A 19,338-nucleotide genomic window follows, 5' to 3' on the forward strand; every position below is an offset into this window, starting at 1 on the left:
CCTAAGTGTTCCCACCTCCAAGCTCAGTCCCCAACCTTCACTCCTGGCCTGAGCTATGTCACAGGTGTGCCTGTCCCCAGCCCTGTCTCCTGGATAGCCTTCAGATCTGCACTGTAGTTTGCCTCCAGTCCTGTTTTCTGGATGGACTTTGGACACAGGCTTATCTCCAACTCTGTTTCTGACCCCATCTACTATTGCTCCTGCCTTGACTCCTTGGATGGATTGTGGGCTTGATTCAACACCTTGACTTTTCTGGGATTGCTGATGGACATTGTTATCTGTACCTGTCTCTACCCATGCTGTCCAGATGCTGAGAATGACGTTAGTATTCTTGTGTTTAATCTAGTAGCACATTGGTCCTAGATATCCACAGTTACATTAGTGTGAAATTGTCATGCACTCATCTGAAGATCCTGCTTCTAGAGTATCCTCTGAGTATAGTAAGAGACATCTGAATAAAAATGACTGTGGCATTATTACTTAAGTGGCCTAGAAATTAAAACTTATATTAAAACTTTTATCAAAAATCAGTGTTTTTCATCAACAAAAATCAAGAAGGCTCACCGGGTAGATACAGCTGCTGCTGCTATGTGAGGAATCCACAACACAGCAATTCCCTGCAAATACCATGGGGTGTGGAGCAGAGTGGAGGCTCTGTGGTCAGACTCTGTGATGATACATGGGAACGAGATGGTCCTCTGAAACTGATAAGCAGCACTTTTGCTACCCTGAGCCAATGGTCTGTCAAACCTTGACAAAATGCTGTCCTAGTGCGAACTTTGTTCAATTTAATACTAAAACACACACCTCCGTCTCAAAGGCTACCCACCTCCAAGGTACAACCAGTCCTTGAGTCTGTGCCCTGAATTGTTTGTAAGCTATACCTTTAAATGTGAGACAAGAGGATTTTATACCAATAAGGGTATTTATGGCTAAAGTCACTCAAACTCCACCTTAAAGGTGAAAAAAGGTATGAAAGGGTTAAAGAAAAGTGGGGTACTGGGGGGAAGACATAATCACAAACAAGTCAGGGAAGCTCCCTCACAGACTGTCTCCAACTCCCAGGATCAGCTGACTGACTGAGCCTCTCTTCCTCCCCTCCTTGGGACACCTTGGGTGAGACTTAAACTAAGCGTTTCTGCAGGAAACTTAGAAATCTCTATAGAGAATGACTCTTTTAACTTTTTATAGCCAGGCTGTACAATGTAACTTCGCGTGCTGTATTGTTTATTTATTTATTTTTGCATGTGCTTTCTTTTGCAGACAGTCACTATCACCAGCAATCCATAAGAACCTGTATAACTGTTACATTAATAAAACTGCACTGTTTAAGTAGCCAGTCGTCACAGTTTCTCACTGAACAAGACCAAAACCTGGAGTGTGGCCTTGAAGCACAACTGAAGGTGTAGTCCACTTATCAGTGAATCCAGAGTCCTGATAGTTCACAGGTGGTGAACACACCTGGACTGATTCTGGCAAATTGGGCATCACTCAGAATTTAAACTTAGCCACACCTGACCTCCCACCTTGATGAGGAGAGTTAGAATGCAAGGAGGTTTATTTTCTGCCAAAGCACTCTGTCCTCTTTTAACATGACAATGACTCAGCAAAAACTACCAAGGATGCAGCCTCCTAAGCAGTAAAGGCAACAGCCACAAAGACTCAATAATCAAAGGCAATGATTTAGAAGAGTCTACACTGATACAAGCAATACATTTCAGCAGGAAACAGGCTGCTTCCCACTTTTAAAAATTAAATTTGCAAACATGGGGAACAGATGGACTACTGAGGGTATCAGGCACCACCTACCTACCACCACCAGAGCAGGCAGCTTTGCAGGTTGCTGTTCTTACTAGGGCAGCACTACCTGCTGCATTTCTCTTTCTTAAACTAGACGGTATTTTTAGTACTCTCAGTATCTAAAGCATCATCTTTTTTCAGGAAAAAACCCAGACTTCTGTTGGGACTTTGTTAGCAACCATAGAGAGCAAGATAAACTCAGAGTAATAATTCAGTAAAACGTAGAAAGAAAAAAGATAAAACTATGAAACATAATATAAAACCTCTTAAAATACCCACTTACCTTGCCAACAGCACACAGTCCACATTTTTTATCTTTCCCAATATTAAAGCATCTGATGGCTGCAAAACAAGCAAATTAGAATGAGTTACAACCTGACAATCACTTTAGAAACCTTAACTGCTACCGAAAAATAAGAAAGATTGTTATGAAAGGCAATCTTGGTTATCACTGCAGTCTCACACCTCCTTTGGCTGAGCTCTGTAATTTGATATGTTAGATTAGTAAAACAGCCTGGAACAGGATGATCAAACTTGACACCAGAAGGATTATCACATTTCTGTGTTCACACTAACACTACATTGCAACTACATATGCAGCTCTTTAGAGTTTGAAACAGTAATACTTTGAAATAATTTGAAACAGTATTTCACACAGTGCTACACAAACATGAAAAAACAAAAGAGCATACTACTTTTAAAGTGGCTAGCATGTCTCCTACAAACTCTGTCTGCTTTTTGCTGAACAGGTGCCATACCCTACTTAAAAGACCCCTCCAAATAGAAATAACATCTAACCTTTTGCCTTCTGTAACATTCCTCATTCTCTTCTCTGTCCTTTTTTTACCATGGCCCCTAGCTCACACTAGAGGTATGAGGAGGATCTGCTGCCATTCAGCGGGATCTCGACCAGCTTGAGAGTTGGGCAGAGAGGAACCTCATGAGGTCAAGGACAAGTGCAGAGTTCTGCATCTGGGAAGGAATGTCGTGGTTTAGGCCCATCAGGGAACAAAAGACCACGATTAGCCTCGAGTACCGAGGAGGCTGAGAATTGCTCAAGGGCAGGGAGGGCTTAATTGCCGCTTAAGGTTCAGGACAAAGCAGACCAGGCCACTCGGTTTGGGGAAGGAAAAAAAAAACCAGAAAATAATTTAATGCAACATCAACTAAAACATACCCACAAAAACCCAAAACATAACCAAAACGAAACAACACAGAGGAATACGTCAATGAAGAGTCCAACCAGCCTTTTTAAGAACACCTTCCCGCCACACCTCCCCTCTTCCCGGGCTCAGAGCCCTGATCCCGGGGTTTTACCTTGCCCCTCCCTGAACGGTTCGGAGGGGCAGGCAGTGGAGGTCTCAGTCAGTCTGCTCCCAATAGCTTCTGCCGTTCGTCCCTCCTCAGGACGTGCCAACTCCACACCAGTCCTCCCTGCAAGTCCGTGGGGTAGCTCACACACATGGCAGCCCTGCACGGGCTGCTCCGACGTGCACCCAGTCCAAAGGCTGCAGCTCCTCTCTGCTTCTCGTGTGGGGCTGCTCTGCGGCGTGCAGGCTCTCCAACACGGCCTGGGCCATGGCCGTCTCCCCACACAGTCCCTCGCCCGTCCGGGCTCACTCACATGGAGCTGCTGGTGGCTTTCAGTCCTGCCACGGATCTCCATAAGTTTCAGGGGCACAGCTTGCATTCTCGCCACGGCCTGCAGAAGGGTCTCCGGTCTACTGCTTCTCCTTCCTTCCTCCTTCTCTGGCCGAAGGGTCCGCGTGGTCGCCTCCATCTTGTATCCCTCTTACACCTCCTGACTCGCATTTCAAATTCCCGTCCCCTAAATAGTGATCGCAGAGGCGCCAGATTGGCCCAGCCAGGCCGGAGGTGGGTGTGAACCCAGGAGCCGGGGGAGGGTCCGCAAACTCTTTACCGGGTCTTCACTGCAACCCGCTCCCCCTGTTACTAAGCCAAAAGCTGCTCCTTGCTAAACCAGAACATTCCACCCCTCGCCTCTGCGAATCACTTATTCAAGAAAACATAAAGGGAATCTGAACCACCTTCACAAATCAACATATAGTAACTAAGATCAAACAGAACCAAACACTTCCCCGTGAAAATAAATGATATACACATAACACAATAAATACACATAAATAAAAATCCACCCCTAGACACAAGGTAGCCTCACCCAGACGTCTGTTTTGTCCTTTACCACTCCCAATTCACCATCCTTATCACAAATTCCAATCTCCAGCAGCTCAAGGCCCCACGTTGGGCGCCAAAAAATGTCGTGGTTTAGGCCCATCAGGGAACAAAAGACCACGATTAGCCTCGAGTACCGAGGAGGCTGAGAATTGCTCAAGGGCAGGGAGGGCTTAATTGCCGCTTAAGGTTCAGGACAAAGCAGACCAGGCCACTCGGTTTGGGGAAGGAAAAAAAAAACCAGAAAATAATTTAATGCAACATCAACTAAAACATACCCACAAAAACCCAAAACATAACCAAAACGAAACAACACAGAGGAATACGTCAATGAAGAGTCCAACCAGCCTTTTTAAGAACACCTTCCCGCCACACCTCCCCTCTTCCCGGGCTCAGAGCCCTGATCCCGGGGTTTTACCTTGCCCCTCCCTGAACGGTTCGGAGGGGCAGGCAGTGGAGGTCTCAGTCAGTCTGCTCCCAATAGCTTCTGCCGTTCGTCCCTCCTCAGGACGTGCCAACTCCACACCAGTCCTCCCTGCAAGTCCGTGGGGTAGCTCACACACATGGCAGCCCTGCACGGGCTGCTCCGACGTGCACCCAGTCCAAAGGCTGCAGCTCCTCTCTGCTTCTCGTGTGGGGCTGCTCTGCGGCGTGCAGGCTCTCCAACACGGCCTGGGCCATGGCCGTCTCCCCACACAGTCCCTCGCCCGTCCGGGCTCACTCACACGGAGCTGCTGGTGGCTCTCAGTCCTGCCATGGATCTCCATAAGTTTCAGGGGCACAGCTTGCATTCTCGCCACGGCCTGCAGAAGGGTCTCCGGTCTACTGCTTCTCCTTCCTTCCTCCTTCTCTGGCCGAAGGGTCCGCGTGGTCGCCTCCATCTTGTATCCCTCTTACACCTCCTGACTCGCATTTCAAATTCCCGTCCCCTAAATAGTGATCGCAGAGGCGCCAGATTGGCCCAGCCAGGCCGGAGGTGGGTGTGAACCCAGGAGCCGGGGGAGGGTCCGCAAACTCTTTACCGGGTCTTCACTGCAACCCGCTCCCCCTGTTACTAAGCCAAAAGCTGCTCCTTGCTAAACCAGAACAAGGAACAACCCCCTGCACCAGTACAGGCTGGGGGTCGAACTGCTGGAGAGCAGCTCTGCAGAGAGAGACCTGGGAGTCCTGATTGGTAATAAACTAACCATGAGCCAGCAATGTGTCCTCAAGGCCAAGAAGGCCAATGGCACTCTGGGATGCATCAAGAAGAGTGTGGCCAGCAGGTCAAGGGAGGTTCTTCTCCCCCTTTACTCTGCCCTGGTGAGGCCTCATCTGGAGTCCTGTGTCCAGTTCTGGGCTCCTCAGATCAAGAGGGACAGGGAAGTGCTGGAGAGAGTCCAGCGCAGGGCCACCAAGATGATCAGGGGACTGGAACATCTTTCATACAAGGAAAGGCTGCGGGAACTGGGGCTGTTTAATCTGGAGAAGAGGAGACTGAGGGGTGATCTTATTAACATTTATAAATATCTAAAGCGTGTCAGGAGATTGGGACATCCCTCTTTTTTATAGTAGATAGTAACAGGACAAGGGGTAATGGGATGAAGCTGGAACACAAAAAGTTCCACTTAAACATAAGAAAAAATTATTTCACCATAAGAGTGACAGAGCAGTGGCACAGGCTGCCCAGAGTGGTTGTGGAGTCTCCCTCCTTGGAGATCTTCAAGACCCGCCTGGACACGTTCCTATGTGACCTGATATAGATGAACCTGCTTCTGCAGGGGGGTTGGACTAGATGATCTCTAAAGGTCCCTTCCAACCCCTACCATTCTATGATTCTGTGATTTCTAGACTCCTCCAATCCACCCTTCACTCCCTCCCCAGATTCCTGATAAACTCTCTCCCCTGCTGCTGAGAGTCCTGCATTTGGGAAGTGAACTGTAGTATGTCAGAGAACGTTGGGTACACTAATGGCAGAAGCAGTGTTCTATTTGGTCAGTCCAGGGACCAGGAGACAGAATGCACTTTCCTCTCATAACTACACAACAAGAACATGCACTCCTCCTGACTGATCAACTGCCAGGAAATCAGAGCACTTTGATTTTAACTGCCCAGATGGGACACATGCTTTACTCAGGAGATACTGTCCACATGGGGCAGGCCTCAAGTCATCAACCGCTAGTACAACACACTTACTTCTCTGTGGACTTTGCTCTGCTTCTGGGCTATTTATATCAAGGACCTGAAATACACAATGCTTCTAGCTTCCATTTTTGTTACAAAAGGTAAACCCTCTGTTTAATTAGATGCCAAACTGCATTTGTGTTGAACTGTGGTGCAGCTGGATGTGCTGCTTCTACCCAATTCAGAACTGCACGCATTTCACACTTCACATTGCAGTGTAGAAGAGACTGTAAACAAGCTGGAAGCCACTATGTGTCAATTGCTCCCTTCATGCCCTAGAATTTAAAGCTGAAATAGCTATTAACAAAATTACAATTAATTTACAAGTTTGCAAAAGTCTGGAAGGACTCATGCATTTGAATTTAGAGACAATCTGTTGCCTATTACCTGAAAGAATTTTATTTATATTGCAAAGCTAGCTGCAAGACTTCAATTAGCATTTAGTCCACTTAGTTCTATTATAGCTAAATTTCTCTCTTGAAAATTTGCAGAGATCTAGAATAAAGTAATATATAAGTCAAACACTGCTGTACTTTAGAGATGCCAATTTCTAACAAACTAATGCTTTTTATTCCCTACTGCAGAACACTTTTTAATATGGAAATTTCTTCAAAGCAACATAAGCTACCCAATTGCCTATGTTTCAGTTCTACCAGACACAGATTTAACCATCTTTTTTTTTTTTTAATAAAGGAAATGTTCCAGAAAATTTATTTTTAGAACTATAGTATATTCTTAAAAGTCTCCATTTAATCTATTAATCTATTATATTAATCTATTGACATTTAAATGTTTCACCTATTTACTTCACATACACTTCTGAAGCAGACACAGCTTTATGAGCAAAGTTTCACACAGGGTGAAAGTCTTGCTGTTTAGTTGCCAAGGTATTTTGGTGTTGAAACATTCCATAACAATAACTGGCATTTGGGGTTTTGTTTTTTGGGCTTGGTTTGCTTTGTTTGGGCAGTGCACATTTGCTCTGTGAAGTAATAAGCATTCAACTTAGCTTATAGTAGGATAAAAAAAATACTCTTAAAAAGAGGACTTCAGCCAAAATTTCTTGCCTCCTACCAAAATAAAAAGATAATAAGTTGAAGACTGAATAATTTGCTTTACAAGCAATGGATTCAGTTCACTGCAAGCAACAGATTCATGTGTAAACCTATTTCCTAAATATCTAAGGTAGAAAGGCACAATTTACTGCTATTTGATATTCATCCTCACCACATAGCTCCACTGAATTCTGGTATATGCTGCTGATGCAGCAAGAATGCAACACCTTTGAAATCCCACAGGTTTCAAAATCTAGTTGCAACAGCCAGGGCTTCCTTCCCTATCTCCTGACATCCTTGTCACTTCAAAGGACTTCATGATGGCTGTCTAGCAGGACCAGTTGTCATACTGATACAGATTTCCACAGAGCACACTCTGGACATCTTCCAGGTGACTGAATATCTTTCTTGCATATGATTGCTAAAAATGTGTCAGTGAAGAAGAAAGATCTCAAACAAAGAATGAACTGCTAAATGATGAACTGACAGTTCAAGAAAAGAATGTGCAGATACTGCATCACAGGTCATTAAAAAAGAGTAAATAAGGGTAAGTATAACATTACAAGGAAGTGAAAGATACAGAAATTTAAGACTATGTGTTCATATGTAACAGAGCCAGTGTATGCTTCCACTCCATGCTCTTTCTCCCACACATTCTTCCCAGTGCGCTACCTCTCTATTATTCCAGATGCAGTGAGGAGCTTTGAAATGCTGACAGAAAAAAATAAGAAGCTCTCAATGCAACAACACAAATTTAAAGCTCTAATACAGTATTTTTACCACAGGATTTAATAAAAGTATAAATAATAAGTCTCAAACATTAATAATTCATCCATGTATTTAACTACTTCCCCCTTTGACAACATACAAGTTGGCTCTATATTAGTCAGTGTTACAAAACAGAAAAGGAAGAAAAGAACCCTGGGCAGTTACCTCTAAATTATGACTGTAACAAATAATTGAAAAAAATCCTCTTTTTTGGCAATGTAAATATGCAGGAAATATTGTTCACGTGGTGCTTACAGAATGCATTTTTACCTTGGTCTCACCTCAGAAGTAAGCTGGAACAGAGAACAGAATGAATAAGCAGAAAAAAACCTAAGGAAAATTTGAGATGGAAAAATATCTCATAGGTTCCCGAAGCTTCCATGTAATCTATGATCTAGTTTATGAACCAAATTATGTACATTGTTTTGGGGAAAAGAAAAGCTTAAATGTTACACCATATGGTCCAATTTTCCTGGTGTAAGCACACAAACCTAATTTGCAGGGTGAAAACCCCCATTCTGCTTTGTTTGCCAGATTTACCTATGACCAAAAAAAAAAAAAAAAGAAAAAAAAAAAAGAGGGGGCACTCAAAATAATTTTCTCTGACAGGAAGATATTTTGCTTATTTGTTGAAAGGCGACTCAGAACTAAGTTCTGTTTATCCAGAAAGTAAACCAATCTAACTGGAAATATATTCTGAATATACTTTTGCTAGTAGCTTCAAAATTCAATCGTGAAGATAAATGCTGTTGCAAACTATTTTCTTGTTCTGTAAGAGAACAATATTTTCCATATCTGGAGATGGAATGCCAAAAGGGTATCTTCCACAGAACACCATTTTAAAAAAATCCCTGCTGTAGGATACCTACCCCTACTGCAGAATTTGGGCCACTCAAATCCTGTTGCATTCCAGTGCTGTGACAGAACAGCCTCTCCAAATGCTGTGCTGACACTGTGCCCTTAACTTCAATCTGAACAGACACCTGTGAAGGAAGAGCGTTCCATTCCTCCTGGACACGAGGCTTCAGTTAGTATTTGCTACAAGCATGGTGCTATTTTTTGCTTTGTGAACAGTCTCCAGATATTTCACCCATACTGTGACCATTCATGACTCTCCAAAAAGCAGGGAATGTGATGGCAACTGGCTTGGTTTAGCCTGTGGATTCTGCTTCAGACAAACATTGGCTACCATTTGGTTGGCAAGGTACAGAAGAAGGAGAAGGCAGGTTCTCTCTGGTTTCTTGCAGTTTGTCAATGAATTTTGAAGGATGGTGGAAAAGTCAAATGTATTTCTGTGATTATGTTCTCTCCCCCCTTAATCTTTATTTCCTTCCCCTTCCTAAATGGTGCAAGCACAAACTCAGCTTGCTTTTTAGACTCTTACTTCCCCCTAACCTGTTTCGAACGAAGGCATAGATCCAGATTTTCAATACACAGTCCTGAGCTTTCTGGCAAGCTTCTACCCATAAAATAGCTGTTGCTACCACATGCAAGATGTCTTATTGTATGTGTACTAGCTTACAACAGCAGATTTGATAAGATACAATCTTGATGGCAATTATAAAGCAGACAGACTTCCCTGTCTTATAACATTACAGAACACTGAGATCCAGTTCCCCCATGAACTTCCTGTGTCAACTAGAATCTCTCTCCCCCTTGATTTCCCACCCATAAAACTTTCTCATCCTTTGTCTTGTCTGTTCCTACTATAAATGCTTTGGGCCATGAACTGTCCTTTATAACACACTCAGCACTGTGTGTTTAAAGCAACATCTCTAACCCCTACTGCCTTTTGGTGAGGAAAAGGGCTGAAGCACTGTGAAGGACAGTTTGTCAAGAATACCCATGCCACAAAAATGGTTTCAGAGCTCCATTTTCAAAACAGTTTCAAAGCTCAATTTTTAAATTAATTTCAAAGTGCGTGGTTATGTCTGTAAGGAGAGTATGCAAAGCATAATTCAGTGGTTACAGGACAGGTGTTGGTCTAAATGCCTCTTAATTCCTGCAATTAAGAAAGGTTCCTAGACTGATCTCATGTATGCTACAAGTCACATGACAGCACAAATTTTAAAAAGAAGGTTTATTTGTTTTGACTTCAAATTCAGGACTGATTTGTAAATTCACGCAATCCAGAAATGAGAAGAGGTACAGCCCCCTTCGCACATCATCTTGTGAATCCTTGTTTCTACAAACTAAGAGTTACACAATACTTAGCTAATAAATAGTCTTGTGCCAGTATTTCCTGCATGCATTCAACAGCCTGAAAATTCTTAAAAGATGCAAATATCTTTATAAACAACAAGAAGTATCATTACTTAAAAAAAAAAGTTATACAGACCTTGCCATAAGGAGTATCAACATATTTTTCTGTTCTTCCTTCCAAGATATCTGGATCATCCAGGCCAGTTCCACCAATAATTCCAATCTTATATAGAAAAATACATATCATTTTTCTGGAGATCACACTTCATTTAACAGCATCTCTGAGAAACTAATCAGGCAGCTTCAAAATGTATTTTCTGCTTGAGATGAGGATAGACTACAGATCAACAAAACATAACACACACAGCAGTTTCCCAGAAATGAAAATTCAAATGAATGACTAAAAACAACTACACTTAACTGTACAGTGTTTTACACTATGATTCTCCTCTTCAAAGATATCAAATTAAAAAAAGCAATAGAAAATGTACAAAGATGTGCAAATACATCATTTATTCCCAATACAAAAATGAAGGGTATTTTTTGGGAATGGCTCCAATGATGGAGAAATACCTGTATAAAGTGTAATATAGCAAAGGCTTCTTCTTTACATGGGGAAAAACAGTCCTACACATAACTGCCGTACTGAACGCCAGGCATTACTATACAGTTTATACACAGAAAATAATTAAACCTTTTTAATTTTTTTTAAAAAAATGATATGGTTTATGTGTTGACTTGCCAAAACTTAAGAACCCTCCTGCTTCTGTAAGTACTCTCTGAACAGCTTCTGAAAAGGGATGCAGTTCATCTTCACAAGTGAAATACAATCTGCTGACAGGTTCCCCTGTTGTGACCACTGCAGGTTGTCTGTATTCTAACTTGGCCTGCAAGTGGGTCACCAAGTGTCTCCTGTGTGAATGCACTGGTGTCAGGTTTTATTCTACTCACAACCTTTCCCTAACCAGAAACTTAACACAGTCTTGCTCCTCCTTCATTTTTTGTGAAGTCTTTTGAAGTACTTTTTCCACAAATGTTTACAAGATTGACTAACTGTTCCAAAACACAATGGAAAGGGAGAAGAGAGGACAAAGTGACACTTAAATATGATATTTTATTTCCTTAGGATATCAAGCTGAAAGTTCTATGTTGTGTTTTTATGCAACATACTGAAGCGGCAAGAAGTGACTCACAATTGCCACCTGTCATGCTTTAATAGTCATCAATTTCTTGTTCTTGCTCATTGCTCATCTGGTTTAGTTCATTTTACAAAAAGGAAAAAAAAAACAAAGGTAATTTGAAACACGTGTTCCCACTGAGAATAAACTCCCCTCTGATTTCATACTCCAGCTAAACAAAAATGCATCTGAATTTTCTTGTTTCTAGGTCACCATTGGAACATAGCTTGGATTTGCCTTTCTAGGGAAAATTTAATTTTCAATCAAGGTAAGTGTCTTCTTCAGTTCAGAACACTTCTAGTTCTTCAGATGGAATGGGTACTGTCAGGCCCTTCACAACTTAAAGCTTAGTAACAGTATTGATTTAAAAACAATGTCACTATTTATCACACACAAAGAAAACCCTACTGTGTTGGGGTTTTTTTCCCCTCTCTGTGATGTGACCAGTTGTTGCAAAGTTTGTCTCATTTTTAAGTTGAATAATTCATATCACAGTTGCTTATGATGAAACCATTCTGGGATGACATATTACTTCATGCTTCCACTATTTTTTATTTTTAAAGACAGAAAGTTTCTCAACTGAAACCTCCAAACTTCACTGTTGAACACCTCCTTCCACAACACACATCCAATTGCCTCTTACTCTAGCTTCTTCTTAACTTTCACATTCATAGAAACCTCATTTGCTCAAACACTACATTAGTCGGCTAATCAAGCATTTTGTTTCAACAAGCAGTGGCTCTGTAGTCTTTGTTACATCAAATACTCCTGAGAAACCTTTCCATACCAGATGGTGTAAACGCTGACAATCGGAAATAGTTTTAATGCATTTCCTATTTCCTTCTGCTACCCCCCTGTGGAGTACAGGAGTAGTGCAAAGGAAAGTACCAGTAAAAATCCACAAACTTCAACCCTGATATACTCAAGCATGAGGGAAGATTAGATTATTGCCTACAGTAGTATTGATGGGACTGTTTCCACGTCAGTCATGTTGCTTATTTATCACAAAAGTTCAGATTGCTGGATTGCTCATGAAAATCTTGAGAACAATACAAATTCTAGGATGATTAATTTTTTTAAGAATCATGCAAGGAGTATGCAACATGAGCAATCACAAAACTCAATAAAAGACTACTTCTAACATTAGTCATATGTGCATTCAGTAAACATGGAAGATTACTACACTAACAGAAGCCAGGATCCTAATGGTGTCTTTTTTCTTTTTTAATCTAGAAAAAGGAAACAAACAGAAAAAACAGAAGAGGGAAAAGAGGGAAAAGAGGGAAAAGAGGGAAAAGAGGGAAAAGAGGGAAAAGAGGGAAAAGAGGGAAAAGAGGGAAAAGAGGGAAAAGAGGAAAAGAGGAAAAGAGGAAAAGAGGAAAAGAGGAAAAGAGGAAAAGAGGAAAAGAGGGAAAAGAGGGAAAAGAGGGAAAAGAGGGAAAAGAGGGAAAAGAGGGAAAAGAGGGAAAAGAGGGAAAAGAGGGAAAAGAGGAAAAGAGGAAAAGAGGAAAAGAGGAAAAGAGGAAAAGAGGAAAAGAGGAAAAGAGGAAAAGAGGAAAAGAGGAAAAAGAAAAAAAGAAAAAAGAAAAAAGAAAAAAGAAAAAGTAAGTTATCTTGGTTTAGTTTGGTATATGCCTACTTGACTAGTGGTCTATGACTTAAGACTGAGGATACTCAAAAGGGAATGCTTATCTGCCTAAATTTTTACATCTGGCAAAATGAAAGTTGTTGGGACAAAGGAAAAGAGTGCAATGTTGGAGATACCAGCTACAGCTACATGCCATAAAAGTCATTCTGGAAATGCAACACCTGAAGTCCTTATGAACATGCAGATTCAGCACAACAGTAGTCCTTTCCTGCACCAGAAAGCAGTATACACACCTCAAAATGTACAAACACAAAGCTCCATCTGCTCACAGCAGCATATGCCTGGTGGTGTTAGTTTCAGATATGCTTTTGGGCACCCTAATCCTGCTGCTGCAGTGGCATCAATGTGTGCTTGTGCTACTCAGGTCAGTTCCAGAGCAGACTTTTGCACCAAACGCCATGTTGGAAAAGGCAGTAGTGCAATGAGCTGGAAAAATATTCAGAGCTTTGAGGGCAGAGAACCCATAGCATGGAAGAAGAGCTAGACTACTTTGAATTTTTATTAGCATTCTTCGACCCTGCAAAACACCTCAGCAGCAGTTTGTTGAACCTTCAAGCACCCTGAGGCAACAATGGCTAGAGAAAAGCTGAGTTCACTGTAATGCACAGTAAAAGTACTATAGTGGAAAGAAAGTTAGGGTAGCAGAAGTTTGTCAAAGCAGCTGCTTCTCCATACATGTAAAGACAACTTAGAGCTGGGAGCTACAATCTTAATTTCACCTCTCTGTAAGGGGAGGATTCCTTCAGTTTACATAATCTCCAGGAATACTAGCTGTGTCTGGGGACCAGAGACCCAAAAATCCGATTCTGTATTGAATTCTGCTTTACAGACCTTCTAGTGAATTACCAGAAGGAATGAGGCTGTTCTAGTCTCTATGGGGAGTTGGAATGCCAAGGGAGCTGAGGGCTATTTCAACCTAGGCATGGAATAGCAGAGAGGAGTTAACTTGGGGAGAAAAGTCTCACCTTTCCTCAAAAGGCTGCAACTGTCACATTTAGGAGAAACCTCAAGAATGGAAAGATGCAAGATTGTATGCTCCACTCCAGACTTCTCAGAATGGTGCACAAAGGACATAAACAGTATAAATTAATGGTGACTATAGCTAAGGTTATCTGGAATTAAATCTAAAGTAAAATGGCATTGCAGTGGAATGAAACATGAAGTGTTTGAGTATGGTACAGTATATCTCAAACACTGGGAAGGAGAGCAACCAAAGTAAAACCTACCAAAAAGTTACCACACCAGTAACCACAAAATCAAAAGCATTTCTCTGTGGGAATCCAGATAACAATCACACTTAAGTGTACGACTTTCTTCATCTGCTGTTTGGTGAAATTCCTCCAATAGGTTCAAGTACATGAAAAAAAAAAAAGTACCAGCACAGCAACAGCCTGTGCCCTCTTACAGTAGTAGTACGGGTTAAGTGTTGTCACCATCAGCTGTGAGTCCTTGTGACTAACAACCAAGAAATAATTTCTATTCCTTTCTTCCATTTTGGGGATAATGAGAAGAGGATGGCACTAAAAAGAGAAAACAGCAAGCTGCATATGAGCTACCATTAAGAGAACAAACTCGCTGTCTGTAATATGAAGACAGCTTATAACGGATTTCTGCACACCAAAACTCCGGTGAAAATTACTGCACTTCAAAAAACTAATTCATATTTTGGCCAACAGGCAAGCCTAGAGTTCCAGCCTAATCGGCCTGCTCAGCCCTGAAGCAGGCCATCACCTTTTTGGAGCCATTTTTTAACCACATGGGCCACAAATCTTCACGCGAAACTCCTGTCCCAGCTCTCTCCTGCTGCGGCTTCGGGACTTACGCACTCAAGAGATAGTTACAAACGCGCCCCGGTCCCTCCCACCGAGACACGCAAGGCATTGCAGCGTGTTCGGGTGCGCTCGGAAGCAGAAGCCTCTGGCTTTCGTTAAACAAACAGTAAAAAAAAATCGTCTCTTCCGGGGCAGCCGCGGGCAGGGCCGGCGGCTGCGGCAGCGCCGAGGCGCGGGAAGCGCCCTAGGGGCTGCAAACGAGCCAGGTGGTGGAGGGCACTGGGCCCGGCGCCTCCAGCCATGGTGGCGCCTCGCCCGCTTGGCAGCTCTGAGAGTCGCCACGCTCCGGGGCCCGCTCCCGGCGGGCGGGCAGCCGGGAAGGGAGCAGGAAGCGCGGAGACGCGGCTGGTGACGGGCTCCTGCTCTGGCTCCGCATGCCCCCTGCCAGGCTGGGAGCGGAGGATGCGACAGATGAGGAGGAGTTGAGGGCGATGGTGAACGCCGCCTCCCCGGCACCACCATCGCCTCCTTCTCACCCCGTAGCTGTACAAACCCTCGCTTACCTTGACGGCCGCGGCTGCAGCGGCCATATTGGCGGGAAAGGACGGGGCGGGGTTGGGGGGGCGGGGCCCCGCTGGCAACCGGCCAGCCCGGTGCCGCCTCGGCCTCAGCTGGTGGGAGTGGTGCTGCTGCGCGGCTCGTGTCGCTAGGGGGCAGCGGCCGCCCGCGGTAACGCGACAGCCCGCGCGGAGGCGGGCCCGCGTGGAGAGGAACCGGCGCGGAGGCGAAGCCGCGCGGAGGGGAGCCCGCGCTGAGGGGAACCCACGGCGGCCGGCACCGTCGGGGGTCTCAGGCCTGGCATCGCCGGCTCGGTGGCGACGCGCAGGGGAGGCCTGGCGGCCCCGCGGCGCTGCAGGCCTGTGTCTGCAGCCCGGCTGAGAGAGACCACGACCTCTTCAGGACTCCGGTCACCGAGTCGAAGGACGCGTCTCTGGCTGCGAGCACGGTTTTGCTTAATGCATAATTCCAGCTGCGCAAAGGTGGAATTCATCAGGAGACATGCAGAACAGTAGTGTGTAGTAAAATCTCGCTGATCCGTGTGTCACAGTACATGACATAACTGGGTGTTTTTTTCCTCCTGGGATATCTTTTCTCCAGAAGGGGATACTGCTGTCTCATTCTGTCTGAGTATTTCCATCGTGCTGTGCTCTCACTTTGCAGATGGCCTCCTCGGAATGTCTTTGAAACACTGTTGTTGACCATAAGCCCTGAAATGTTAGTACGTCCTGGCAGTGTATCCTCAGTGAAGGTTGTAGTACATTTTTTAAAGCTTCCTTCTCGGAAATAATTTAGTTAAGTCAATGAGAATGCTGCCATGTTTAAATACCTATTAAAATTTCAGCCAGGATACTGATCCTGCTTTAATACTTGTAGTCTTCATGTTTACGTGAGACTCTCCGGGAGATGATGTTTTGTTAACAGGGTCATGCTGCAACTGGTAGTATGTAAATACTTTTTTTAATCCAGAAAACTGTATTTTGTAAATGTCATGGTACAATAGATTTTTTTTTCACTTAAATGTTTAAACGTGATAAAAATACAAAGGTTTGTCTTGGTGTCTCTGAAAACTTACTTTCAGTGGTCTGTATTTTAGCTGGAATGCCTACCATGTGCCTGAACATCCTGTGTTTTAATTGACTTTCCCCCTCAAATTCCTCAAATTGTCAATAGAGGGTGGAGCTCTAATTGTCAGTATGAGGAGGAGAACCCTGTTAAACAAGAACGTGAAGCAAAAAGTACTGATTAGTTCTGGATTGACGGAAACAGTAAAATGCGACCAAAATTCCAGCTCTAGCCTATCTGAAAACTCCTAATTCCTACCATTTGTAACAAAGTGGAAGAGATTTGTTCCTAATTAAAAACCAATCAGTTAAGAAGTTTAATATGGATTAAATCAAGGGAGTTCTTTTGAATATCCCAGAATTATTCCGAGAACAAACTGGAACATGTTTTTTGAAAAAAAAAAAAAAAAGATTTAATTTTCTTTCTGAAGTATGCACCTATGGAACATACAAATACATCAATGACCTGGATGAGGGGATAGAGTGTACCCTCAGCAAGTTCCCTGATGACACCAAACTGGGAGGACTGGCTGATTCCCCAGAAGGCTGTGCTGCCATTCAGCTGGGAGTGCTGCTTGACAATAAACTAACCATGAGCCAGCAATGTGTCCTCATGACCAAGAAGTGCAATGGCATCTTGGGATGCATCAAGACAAGGGTGGCCAGCAGGTCGAGGGAGGTTCTGCTGCCCCTCTACTCTGCCCTGGTGAGGCCTCACCTGGAGTCCTGTCTCCAGTTCTGGGCTCCCCAACTCAAGAAAGACAGAGAACTTCTGGAGAGAGTCCAGCTCAGGGCCACCAAGATGATCAGGGGACTGGAACATCTTTCATACAAGGAAAGGCTGTGGGAACTGGGGCTGTTTAGTCTAGAGAAGAGGAGATTGAGGGGAGGATTTCATTAGTAAGTACCTAGGTGTAAGAAGGTTGGGGTATCCCTTTTTTCTTTTGTAGCTAGCACAGGACAAGGGGTAATGGGATGAAGCTGGAACACAAAAAGTTCCACTTAAACATAAGAAAAACTATTTCACTGTGAGAGTGAGGGAGCCCTGGCACAGGCTGCCCAGAGGGGTTGTGGAGTCTCCTTCTCTGGAGGTTTTCAAAACCCACCTGGACACATTCCTGTGCGACCTGATCTAGGTGAACCTGCTTCTTCAGAGGGATTGGACTAGATGATCTCTAAAGATCCTTTCCAACCCCTACCATTCTGTGTTTGTATGATTGTATGATATATTTATCTGTTCAAGTTAAATATAGCTTTAAGTGACATGAAAAATTAAAGACTATATCATTAGATATTAATAATTACTATTTTCCTATTTATAGTATTTTTTTTGTTGATACAAGTCCGTACATTTAAACAGAACCTTTGTTTTACTGTATCATGAACATTTTGAGAAACGTGAGTAGTTTTGCTATATTTACATATTTTATTACAATAGATATAAAAATTTCAAAATTAATATCTTGTTAATTGAAATTACTTACTTTAAAAAACACTTACTATCATTTTTCTTTAAAGCAACTTTCCCTGTTAGCGAGACCTCACGTGCCACTTAGTGCTACCTGCCTAAAGATGTCGTATGTCTTCTAGTAAGTGCAGACTCGGATTCATTGCTGAACATACATCCTACATACTGAGATCTGTGAGGCTGTTCATTGTGTACCAGAAAGAGGATATTCCTGATAACTTCAGGCAGTAGCAAGTAGCCAGTGCTGAGCTTGTGTTTTATCTGGAATTTACTCTGTGCAGCTTAAAACACTTTGTCCTCTTGTCTTCAGTATATGTTAGAGATCTTCATACTCAGCTTGAATTTTTGTCACAGAGCCTGAAGACTTCTCACTGTAATTCAGAATGTGAGACTGTACTGATGTGACATGGACTTAAAAAATCAGGCTTAGTAAATGGAGGAAGAAGGATGGGTGAGGTTGCATGATGTTAACTTCTTCACTGGTGTGCAGTATAGCCAAATACCATATTAAAACAGACATTTACCCCATTTTTCTCATCCTTGTTTGGACTTGGTGTTAAACAGACTCAGCAAGTAATTTTTGGCTATCCCTTCTGTTTAGTTCTACAGCTTTCCTCAATTGAAAGGCTTATAAAAAGCTGTGTCGGTTGTGTTGCAGCATTCATCTTTTACCACAACTATGTGCAAATGGTTTGCTTTTCTTGTTCTGTTTTTTGCTTCTTTTTGAATACGAGAGCTCACTTTGTTTAAATAGAGGTAAAATATTTGTCCTTTGAACTATCAGGGACCACGTCTAAAGAATCTGTTCTTGCTCCCATTTAAAACTTGTGCCAGATGTTCCTGTGCAGGCTATTCCCGTGGCAGACTGATACCATACCTGTTCAGAAGGTACCAGCTTTCCAACTCCATGTGTATGAACTCCCTGTATCATGTATATTTTGTAGGACAATTACTCTGTAAACCTCTCTATATAACCAGAGTAAATCTGAACACAGAACAGCGAGCAGAAAAGCCTGTTCATGGCAAATTGTTGATGACACATCCAGAAATGTTGAGCTGGAAGCTCAAAAGAGGCTTTGTTAGGTGGGGTTTTCAAAGATGTCTAGTATGAACCACTGCTTTTACACATTCCAGGCAGTGAGTGGACAGCTTAGAATCAGGAATAGGAGCTGGAAAGCTGTATTCTTGCAGACAAACGTTTTCAAATTTAATACCGTGCTAATTTCAATGTAGCAGTTTAACTGCTGAAGAAAACCTTCTTCAAGTGAATAGCTAGTGAATTCTCATTATACTTACACCACCTTATAACCTAGGTCGAGCTATGCCTGTCTTTAAGCCTTAAAAACGATTTAACTGTTAAATCGCAGGAAAGAAATAGTGCTTTGCAGTCAATACCTTAGAACCCTGTCCTTAAAAGTACTGATGGGAAGGTCTGACAATTTCATATTCTCACAACTGTCAAACAGATT

At 43.0% G+C, this 19,338-nt stretch overlaps 1 protein-coding gene across 1 annotated transcript in view; it reads right to left on the reverse strand.

The window, feature by feature from the left end:
- Positions 1–15,386, reverse strand: part of MTAP (methylthioadenosine phosphorylase) — a 34,921-nt gene extending 19,535 nt beyond the window's left edge. Inside the window, exons 1-3 of the mRNA XM_062018429.1 lie at positions 15,343–15,386; positions 10,318–10,404; positions 2,084–2,142 (exon numbers count right to left, since the gene is read on the reverse strand). Of these exons, the coding sequence (XP_061874413.1) occupies positions 2,084–2,142; positions 10,318–10,404; positions 15,343–15,369 (173 nt within the window). The 5' untranslated portion in view covers positions 15,370–15,386. The remainder of the gene's footprint in view (positions 1–2,083; positions 2,143–10,317; positions 10,405–15,342) is intronic.
- Between the last annotated feature and the right edge of the window lie 3,952 nt (positions 15,387–19,338).

Source organism: Colius striatus, chromosome Z (assembly GCF_028858725.1).
Source record: "Colius striatus isolate bColStr4 chromosome Z, bColStr4.1.hap1, whole genome shotgun sequence".
Taxonomy (NCBI): domain Eukaryota; kingdom Metazoa; phylum Chordata; class Aves; order Coliiformes; family Coliidae; genus Colius; species Colius striatus.